Raw genomic sequence first — 11,321 nt, 5'->3', positions numbered from 1 at the left:
CTTGGCCGTTTGGTACAAAGGATGGAACACAGCATCATCCGTATCTGCTATCACTTCTACAGATCAGTGAGTTGTGGGCTTTAATGTAATTTACAAATGTGCTGATACCACTGAGCTAAGGCAGGAAGTCGCCCTTGGCACTCAAAACCACAACCAAACAAAAAACTCCCAGGAGAGGAGACCCAGGACAGTGGGCTGTACATTCAAGTGCTCTGAAGTAACTGGAACTGGCATACTGGGCACGGACTCTGTGTTGTAGTTCAAACGACAGCTAACAGATGGGAGAAAACAACAGTAACAAGATTCTTCCTTTAAAACGAATGCAATGCAAATAAATGGGGCTTTCCTTCCCACCCTTTTCTTTTACATTTCCAAAAAAAGTTCTGAAGACAATACAGAGCGTGCCTTTATTTTCCAGTACAGGAACCCGAGTGCAGGAAATCCACGGCACTGATAGCGAGAGTGTGCAACGCCACTGCCCACATGTTTTTAAAGGAAAATTGACCATAGTTGAAAGACAACTTCTAAAATACAGTGTTCTATGCTCTCACAATTCTAGGTTGCTAACTTTATAAATTAACGATGGACGTTATCCAAATATAAACAAGGCCTCTTTTTCATTGATTTCCATCTTGTTTACACCTTTGGATATTCAAATCTTCAGATTCCACAAGGTAAGGCTGAGTTTATGAGAGAGAAAACGTGTTAAGTCCACACAGTACTGCAGCACAGAGGAAACAGAGACATCAGTATTTACAGGCTGCGACAATACCTTTCTTTAAAACAGAACAGAACAAACGCAAAACAAAAACTTCAAATGTGTATCGACATCAGCCACCCTCTTCAATTTCTCTGACTGCAAAAATGGGTGACAACACTTTTCCTTACTCCTCTCTCCCCTGCACCCCGAGATCAAGCTGGTCCTAGGTGAGAGGGCGCGGTCTCTTGGGAGGCGGTGGTGGCATGAGCTCTGTATCAGGATCCAGATGGTGCTTTCGTTTCTGTCCTTGAAAAGCGGCTGTGCATCTGTCGATGAACTCAAACAGCATCTCCTTGGTGACGGGGTTTGAGATGCTGTTGCACACAGCTGTGGACAAAGAGAGACACATGCCTCATGTGAGCGCTCATTCAGCCAGCTGACTCACCCCATGCGTACGGGAGAGGGGAGAAGTTTCCCATCCCCATATGCTAAGCACCCCAGATTACAGAATTGGCTGACCGGCTTCCTGTTCAACTAGTGCTCCACTCCCCGGCTCCCCAAGCAAGGGCTTGGCTCCTGGCTTCTCCCTTAGCTGTACTTACTAGTTTTAAAGCAAAACTTGGAGCGTTGGGTTTAAACACGCCTTCATTATGGCCTTCCCGTCCCTTCAAACAGCCTGTCTGGGATTTGAATCTAACAGAGGACATTGCACCAAGTCCACGCGCGGCCACGATTTCCACAGGGAACGTGTGCTGTAGTCCAGCCTCTCTCAGGAAGACGTCCACTCTGTGAATCACCCACGGTGAACGCCACAGCTACCATCCTCTTAAATGAGGAAAATTCAGTACCAGCACTTTTAATTTTATTTACTTATTTGGTTTTGGAACAAAAGACATCGGCTTGATTGTTTCTACTTTTAGTTACCCTGCCCGATGAAGGGTTCTTATTTAATTCCAACAAGAATCCGGAAGGGCTTTCTTTTCAACTGTAAAATCTAGTCTGGAAATTTCTGTTTTCTCCTACACCTATCATATAGTCACCGTCGGCTACTGTGCACTCAAAACGTTCACAATTCTTTCACTCTTCCACCTGGGGTTTTACCTGTTTCTTCAGCTCCACCAGACCAGAAAGCCAGAGCAGCACTGCTACCAGCAATACTTTATCAAGATACACTCCCGCCAATCTGGGCTGATCCCATGAAAGATCGTACCATTTTGAATTCCCAAAGCATTCATACTGAACCCAACGAAAACACTGAAGGTTCCCTCGGAGAGGGCTGTTGTGTTTTTGGAGTGGAGAGGGACGTATGTCTAACAGTTTTCTTGTACTTCGTTCTCCGTTGTTTGTGAAGCTATTTTAGGAGTGGGGAATTACATTCCTCCGATAACTTTGTCTTTTATCATCTGGCAAACAATGGTTTCTGAAGTTCTGAATAGAACTGAAATTATCCCGGCTTTTGTTGTTCAACAAATTCAAGTTCTATACAGCCCATTATCCGGTCTCTAAATCCCTCTCTTGGGTATATAAGCCAAAGCCCACCAGGCTACAGAGACCACTCGAGCTAACTGGTATCCTATGAGCTCCAGACCTGACCCACCATGCTCCCATCAAACAAATGTGATGTCTGGGTGACTGCACAGAACAACAACGAGAGCACACCTTTTGGGTCCAACGCCTCCACTGTCTGAACGTGACACACACTGGTCGGTTGGCATACTCACCCATGGCAGTGTTGTAGGCATTAGGGAAACTTTTGTCTGTTCTCTGTCTCATGAAGACCCAGCTGTTATTCTCAAATTTGCATTCTATAATTTTATTGTCATACTGTTTTAGCTCTTTTGTCACCTGTTTTATGAGAGAATTGAGAAAAATTTTTAAATCATTTGAAAGGCCTTGCGCTTCTACCCTATGACAGACCCATTGAACCCAGCGCTGTCGACTTGACTGCGGCTCATGGCAGCCCTTTCAGAGACACCGAAAACCCCCAGTCACTCTTCACGCGGAACAACCCTGTCATGCTGAGTGTCCAATCAAGCCTCCGCCTTCCTGGGTGCACACGCTCGCTTATCCGACACTGTAGACGTAGTCTTGAAAGCGGCTGTCAATATATAGCAATTAAAAGTAGCTAAGCATAAACCAGCCACTTCTGGGCCAGACGCAAAGATGTTACCAAGGGGACCAATGCCTTCAACACTGTGTGTGGCCCCGGCTCTCAACAAGCCCGTGTGCTGCTGACATGGCACCGACTCCAGCGGGCCTCCTCACCCAAATTCCCAGGCTAAACTCTGAGGACTTCCTTGTACACTTTGAAAGAAAAAGCTGCACAGAGAAAAGCAGCACCAGGATCGAATTGAGGCGATGTGTGTCCTAAACATTTTGCCTTTCAAGCGTGATCATGAGCCAAACGGTGCCATTGGGCTACTTTTGCATTACATTCCCAAACTAGTATAAATCTGGAGATGGAACTACTTTTCCTCTCACTGGTGGGTTTTTTGGTGACTTCACCTCAGATGATTGAATATGGATTACAACTTTCTTTATTAATGCTAGCAAGTATCCATGGTAACGATAGAGCCTTTTAAAAGATATTTCATCAGACTGTGAAGATGGGTTTCATAAACAGGAACCTAGCTTATCTTTGCAGTTTTGAAATCAAATGCCAGTCAGGGTAGTATTTTAATTCTGTCCTCCGCTTTCACAGATAACAACTTTTCTTCACAATACGGTAGATTGCAATCATTTAACTTCATTAGCATTATTTGAAACGTTCTCATTTTTCTACCCATATATTCGCTACCACCTAGGAATATGAAGGGAAGAAAATTTTTAAAAGATGCTTTCAACTCACAGATCAGACAAACACATGTCTTCATGCAAACTATTAGATTGTATTCCTTTTCCCTTAATGAGTGTTACGTTTGATTGGAATATTTGCATATTCACCAAATTCAACAGACCCAATATATTTAGTGTCTGCAGAACTCAATCTGTACCCTGCCCTCCAAAAAGAGATGTCCCACTTAGTAAACTTGTTACATTTATTCTCAAATACTCATTATCTAGTATCAAGTTCCCCTACTTCCTTCCTAGGGATTCACTTACTTTTAGTTTTGACACATTACTTATATCCAAATACTAGGCAACCAACACCTCTAACGCACCATAACCAAACCAAACTGCTTGCACTGAGCCCATTCCGACAGCCCCGGGGGCATCAGCAGTTCAACAACAGCAGCACTTTCCACCTCGGTGCCAAGTTCCTGTGTCAGAAACCCACAGGGGCAGGGCGACACTGCCCCAAAGGGTCACTATGGCATCCCATCATATGCAACCCAAAACACAGTTAAGTTTCTAAACTTAGAAAGGCTCCATTTCCTAATTTCTAAAATAGGCAAATGAACTCCTGATTCATTAGCTCATGTGGAAGATACTAAATGACAGCGCTGGACACACAGTATGAAAGCACTGCAAAAAGGTCATGGAAAAACTGAATGAAAAGATAAGGGATCCCCCCCCAAACTTTTTGCAGCCCTCTCATATATAATGGGGAAAATGGTTTATGAAATATAAATTTAGGAAATTAAGCTGCTTGCTTACAAACAACTTTATAAATTTTAAAACACGTTAATACAACAAATGCATATTTTGAAAACAGCTGTCAAGTACATGTCATGCATTTTACACAAATGGCTTGCTAGTCAACTATGTGCAGGCTGCACTTTGGTTGAATAGCAATTTTAGCAAGTGTGCCATATAGTTTATAGTTCTTCTGTTCCTAGTTTCAGAATTGCTATAAATTATGCGTTGCCCAGCCCAACTGTAGCAATTAAATAGTAGTATTAACTAAAGTCTCATTGTATCTGCTTGGACATGTATTATCAATCTGTGAGTCAGGGCTTTCCTGAACATGCCTGTACCTGCCACCATATTAACCTTAATGCATCATCATGGTTAAGAACGGTGCATCATTCATCACTGATAGCTCCAGTTATGATTGTATGCCAAAGTCTATTACTATGAAATCACAGAAACTTTCATTCAACATGTCACACGGCCGTTTCGGCATCCTTATGAGACTCAAATTGTGTTCCTTTTCAGCTTTCTTTGAGTTTGGGGAACAAAAGAAATCTGATGGGGCAAGATCAGTGCTGTCGGATGGATAGGGTAACGTTTCTCAGCAAAATCTTTGAGTAGGATAGCCCTTGCTACCATTGAAGAATAATCACTCTTAAGATGGGGAGAGAAATTCCTCATGAAACTTTCCTAGTATTTTTCTCACCAATGCAATTTTCAATATTCTTAAACTATCTTCCTAATAAGGCTCCATGAAAGTCCCGTGTCTTTTGAGAAAAATCTTATCAGGATTATCCCTTTGGAAGTCCAAAAAAACAGTCACCATAACCTCCTGAGCTAATCTCTCTGCCTTGAATTCATCTTTGGGGTATCCCTGACAACCCTAAAAATACTTGTTCTGTCTGAAAACTGTTGTCTGTTTGGGCGGCATTACCATAAACTTGTTTCAAAGTTTCAGTTACCCAGTCCAGCTTTGTTAAAAATTTGTTATTAGTCTTGACCTCATAATCATGTCCCTCCATAGCATAAAAAGTATCTTGAAAAGAAAATGGCACCCTAGTAAGCCAAGTGTATTATTCAGAGAGCGTGTCTACAGCCACTCACTAATCATAGACAGTTTTAAGTATGTTTTGTTTGGAATAACTTGTGCGTGTCTGCACTGGGACCCTAGTAGTATTATTTTTTGAGTTATCCTAATATATTACAAAGATGAACACACTGCAGGATACTCATGGGTTAGGCAGTATAATAAACCTTACTGATAAAAAATACCTCCCACATGTGTGCAAACTAAAGACTAATGGCCAGATCACGAGAATGATTGACAAATAGTGGAGAGGTTAAATTTTAGTGTCCAAATTCTACACTGTACCTATAACAGTAATCACCTTGAGCTGACTGTGTGTTATTATTTACTAAAACAAGATCCTACTAGACCTGCTAAATCAACTGCTATTCTACTACGAGTTAATGTGAGCTTGGAAAAGAAGAGGAATATGGAACATTTTAAGAGCTGTAAGAGCCCCCAGTAAAATCATTAAAATAAATAAATAAAAAGGGGAAAAAATAAGAATAAAGTATTTATAAATCAGGATTTTATAACTAAACCCATAATTAACATTGAATTAATGAGATAGTATTTAAAAGGGTAAATAGCAACATACCATTCTTAATTCTCTATTAGAAACATTTTTCTATGCAGACCTCTTATGAAGTACAACATACTAGGTGAATTCACCAATACTCAGGGATTAAGAGATAGTCAAGAAACTCCATGTATAACCTCTGAAGATCTGAATGAGAAGTTCAAAGTTGATACCTGCACTTTAAAACCCACAGCACAGCCAGCTAAAGTCTCAGTTGCTTCATTCTGCCACTTTTTTTAACTGAGTACTTTTTGTTGAGCTACTGTACATACTCAAGTATAAGCCGACCCAAATATCAGCAGAGGCACCTAATTTTACCACCAAAACGGCATTGAAAAATGTGCTGAAAACTCAGCCTATACGCGAGTATCTAAGGTAAGTGCTAAGAACGTTTTCAAGTCACAAAAGGCACAGAATCCATGTTGGCTGACAAACCTGGACAAATCAAGCTGTAATAGGGGAGACGAGTGCTGGAGAAGTGACACTCTGTCGCATGACAGGGCAGCAGGTAAGAAAGCGCTCATCTGTTATGGGGAGAATACACCAAGGCTTTGGGGAGGGAGGGGGATTCTTCTAAACTAATGTTCTCAGAAGACATTTTAAAATAGCAAGTATCTTTCAAATGAAATTCACCAAGGAGGAGTTGTTTGCTTTTTCTTAACTTTTAATCTTAGAATAAATTTAGATTTCCAAGGAGTTGTGAAGACAGCACAGAGTGCCTTACCCAGGTTGGTCTAATGTCAGTATCTTACATGTCAGGGTACACTAGTCAATTCTAATACAGTCCCATCGGTATAACACCATTGCCAAAGAAGAGATTCATTTACATTTCATCAGGCTTTTCACTAACATCTCTATCTGTTCTAGGACCCAAATCAGAACATTACAGAGAGTGTAGTCATTTTACCTCTTTGAATCTGGGGCTGTTTCTCGCCCATTCCTTCAGGCTCTTGACCAGGCGAACTTCAAACTACAGCCCGCGGGCCACATGCGGCCCACATTTATTGAGCCCGCCGGGTGTTTTTGCTCCATTTGTTTTTTTACTTCAAAATAAGATATGTGCAGTGTGCATAGGAATTTGTTCACAGTTTTGTTTTTTAACTATAGGCCGGCCCGCCAACGGGTCTGAGGAACAGTGAGCTGGTCCCCGATTTAAAGAGTTTGAGGACCCCTGCTTGTGACAAACATTGGTCGGACGTCTTATAGAATGCTCTTCAATTCCTCATGATTAGACTGAAGTCATAGAATTTTTAGAAACATGCCACAGGAAGTTCCCATTTCACTGATTGTATCTAAGGTAGATGATATCAACATGACTTATGCTTGGTGATATTAACCTTGAAAACTTAGGAAATTAAGGTGTCTCCACTGTAAAGATACTTATTTTTTCCCTTTCTGTACTCTTATGGGCCAGTTGAGAGTCATTAAGTCCAGCCTCATTCAAAAGAGAGGAATTAAGTTCTGCTTCATGGGAAGAGTAACAACAAATTTGTGAACATTTATTAAAGCCACCAAAAAGTAAGTTTTTTGCTTTCAAGTTACACCAGTATCTTAAAAGCCATATTTAGGAAATTTCCCTTCTCCTACTTTAAAAAGAAAAATTTCTCTCTCTCTCTCTCTTTTTTTTTTTTTAGCATTTACTTTCTGATAATATGAGACACTCTATGGCAGTGGTTCTCAACTTTCCCAACGCTGCGACCCTTTAATACAGTTCCTTATGTTGTGGTGACAACCCCCCACCACCACTGCAGCTCTATAGTGTCATATTAGACACTGCTCTAGAGCAGCAATTCTCAACCTATGGGTCAGGACCCCATTGGGGTTCGAACGACTCTTTCACAGGGGTCGCCCGATTCACAACAGTAGCAAAATTGCACTTATGAAATAGCAACAAAAATAATCTTACGGTTGGGGGTCATACCTGACCCATTTGACACCTCATGGTCACACAGTCTGGTGTGCTTCTTTCATGTGGGCTTTGTTGCTTCTGAGATAGATGGCTGCTTGCTTACCTTCAAGCCTTTAAGACCCTAGGATGCTGTATCTTTTGATAGCTGGGCACCATCAGCTTTCTTCACCACATTTGCTTATGCACACATTTGTTTTCAGTGATCATGTCAGGAAGATGAGCATCTTGGAATGCCAATTTAGTAGAACAGAGTGTTCTTGCATTAAAGGAGTACTTGCGTGGAGGCCCAATGTCCATCTGCTACCTTAATACTAAACCTATAAATATACGCACATAGATCTATTTTTCCATCCTCATAGATCTATTTCTCCATCCTCATAAACACATTTACATATGTACATGCCTTTATTTAGACCTTAGGCCCTTTGCTTCCTAGTTCTTTCCTCTATTTCCTTTTACTTTCCTCTTGTCCCACTATCATGCTCAGCCTTAATTTGGGTTTCAGTAATTCCTCTTGGTCACCTTGCCCTTGATCAATCCCTACCAGGGCTCTTACACCCTCCTTGGCATTGATTTTGGATCACTTGTTGTTCCCTTGTCTGTTGGTTGGTTAAGACCACTTCCTTTCCCCTCATCCCCCACCCCCTCCCATTTCTCCCGGAATGGCTGAAGACAAACCAGTGTATAAGCAAATGTGGTGAAGAAAGCTGATGGTGCCTGGCTATCAAAAGATGTAGCATCTGGGGTTTTAAAGGCGTGATGGTAAACAAATGGCCATCTAGCTCAGAAGCAACAGAGCCCACATGGAAGCAGCACACCAGACTCTGTGATCACGAGGTGTCGAAGGGATCAGGTATCAGGCATCGAAGAACAAAAAATCCTATCATTGTGAATGAGGGCGAGTGCAGATTGGGGACCCAAACCCCACCTGCAGGCAACTGGGCATCTCCTTACAAAAGGGTCACAGGAAAGAGATGAGCCAGTCAGGGTGCAGGGTAGCAACGGTGAAATATATAACTTTCTTCTAGTTTTTAAATGCGTTTCCCTCTCCCCTACTATCATGATCCCAATTCCACCTTAAAAATCCAGCTAGACCAGAGGTCTACCTTACAAATCCAGCTAGACCAGAGGATGTACACAGGGAACTGGAAATACAAAGAATCCAGGGCAGATGACCCCTTCAGGAGTGAGAGTGGTAATACTGGGAGGGTGGTGGGAAGGTAGGGTAGAAAAGGGGGAACCGATTACAAGGATCTACATATAACCTCCTCCCTTGGGGATGGACAACAGAAAAATGGGTGAAGGAAGACATTGGGAAGTGTAAGATATGACAAAATAATAATAATTTATAAATTATCAAGGGTTCATGAGGGAGGGGGGAAATGAGGAGCTGACACCAAAGGCTCAAGTAGAAAGCAAATGTTTTGAGAATGACGATGGCAGCATATGTGCAAATGTGCTCGACACAATGGATGGATGGATGGATGATGATAAGAGTTGTACAAGCCCCCAGTAAAATGATTTAAAAACAAAACACAAAAACATCTCAAGTAGATGAACTTAAGCAAAAACCTTGTTTTCAAGGTTCAGGAAAGCAGAAATTTTGGTGGTGGCATGGTTAAGGCTCAGCTGCCTGTCAACAAGGCTAGCAGTTTGCGCCCACGCCCTCTTGTGGGAGAAAAAACGTGGCAATCTGCCACACATGGTCTCAGTGAGACGCGGCCGCTTGATGGCACACATGGATGAAGGAAAAACAACAGGTAAAGTTATCAAAGTTTTCCGCGTGGTGTCAGCACAATATGAAAAGCTTAAATTTCAATTATTAGGTGTCTTTTAGAACTGTAATAATACAGCAGGGTAGTGACCTACTAATAGCATCATTATTTTAATTTTTAAAAACTTCTAAAGCTTTTTATTGTGATTTAGGTGAAAGTTTATAGAGCAGATTACGAGTTTAACTTTCAACAATTTATACTCATCTGGGGTCAACTCATTCATTTTAATCTCCTCATTGTATCCACTTTGATCTCATTTCCTCCAAGTTAATTCCCATTTCCATTTCTCCTCTTTTCCTAACCTTGTATATCCTTGGGGACATGCTACCTTTTAACATATTTAAAAGTAGTTTTATTGACATATATTCACCGGTCCCATAATGTAATCTTTCTCCCCATCCTGCCCTGCCATGTCCCTAGGTAATTATGAATCCATTTAGTCTCTGTAGATTTACCTATTCAGATTTCATACACAGAAATTCACATAAACCATGAACAGGAAGCAAACACACCCATAAAATTACCCAACAATGATAAAAGACAAAACATAGAAAAACCTCAATTGAAAAAAAAGGCAGAAAATATTAACAACTGAAGCAATTTTAAAAAGGGTCGAAGAGAGATCAAATGAAGGTATTACATTTTAACCTAACTACATCTGCAATAATCAACTTTACCATGATCTCTGCCTGATAGCAAGGCTGTACACATCATTCAACTGTGGTCAGAGGGGATTCACTGGCGGCTTAATCCATGTGTGGATCCTGCAAATGGATTTTGTGTTTCTACTTTGAACCATAGCCTTTTGTAAGCCATATGGTCACAATTTAAGCTCTGATATTTGGATTTTATTATTAACAATCCCTGGATCAAACAGGTTGGGCATGCTTCTTCCATGTGGACTTAGTTGATGCCTCACTTAGATTGGTTGCTTGTTTGAAGATTCTCAAGACCTAAGCTGTTTTTCCTTTCTGAAAGGTGGGCATAATCTGGTTTATTCACTACACGTTGCTATAACACCCATATCTTCACAGTGATCTCTTCATGAGGGTATTTGACAGGGCCGTGTCATAAGAACAAATTGTTCTTAGGCTGGGGCTAGAAGTAAGCACAAAGCCCACATCCATTCTTATATCTACGATTTACATATGTCTCTGGTTCACTTTAGAGCAGGGGTCCTCAAACTTTTTAAACGGGGGCCAGTTCACTGTCCCTCAGACCCGTTGGAGAGCTGGACTATAGTTTAAAAACAAACAAACAAACTATGAACAATTTCTATGCATACCGCACTTATCTTATTTTGAAGCAAAAAAAACGGGGCAAAAAACACCCGGCGGGGCGGATAAATGTCCTCAGAGGGCCACATGTGGCCCATGGGCCGTAGTTTGAGGACGCCTGCTCTAGAGACATCACTTTCATTTTATGGCAGAGTACATTATCAATCATCTCCTTGGGGCATAAATAAGGTAATTCTATAGATAGTGCCATTAATTTAACTGATGGTACAGCATTTTAAACACTATTGAGAAAAGGAAAATATAATAAGTAAAAGCCAGCTTCTCAGATCGCAATACCAGAATTATTGACTGGTACAGATTAAACTCCTAAGTGACTGGACATTATTTGTACTAACAATGGGGTTACCCGGTGGTAGGGCAAAACTCTTGGTATCATTCATTCACAAAAACAGAACCATGTCTACCAGACTAATACATGTC

At 41.3% G+C, this 11,321-nt stretch overlaps 1 protein-coding gene across 2 annotated transcripts in view; it reads right to left on the bottom strand.

Moving 5' to 3' along the window:
• Window positions 1-213: 213 nt before the first annotated feature.
• The window catches only part of RNGTT (RNA guanylyltransferase and 5'-phosphatase), a 258,807-nt gene continuing 247,699 nt past the window's right edge, over window positions 214-11,321 (bottom strand). For both annotated transcript variants that reach the window (XM_075554782.1, XM_075554783.1), the window contains 2 exons: window positions 2,422-2,545; window positions 214-1,087 (listed from right to left, as the gene is read on the bottom strand). In XM_075554782.1, coding sequence (XP_075410897.1) covers window positions 924-1,087; window positions 2,422-2,545 — 288 coding nt within the window. In that variant the 3' untranslated portion in view covers window positions 214-923. The remainder of the gene's footprint in view (window positions 1,088-2,421; window positions 2,546-11,321) is intronic.

Source organism: Tenrec ecaudatus, chromosome 7 (assembly GCF_050624435.1).
Source record: "Tenrec ecaudatus isolate mTenEca1 chromosome 7, mTenEca1.hap1, whole genome shotgun sequence".
Classification (NCBI taxonomy): Eukaryota; Metazoa; Chordata; class Mammalia; order Afrosoricida; family Tenrecidae; genus Tenrec; species Tenrec ecaudatus.
The sequence above is the reverse complement of the archived record's forward strand: the minus strand, read 5'-3'. Positions and strand labels throughout refer to the sequence as shown.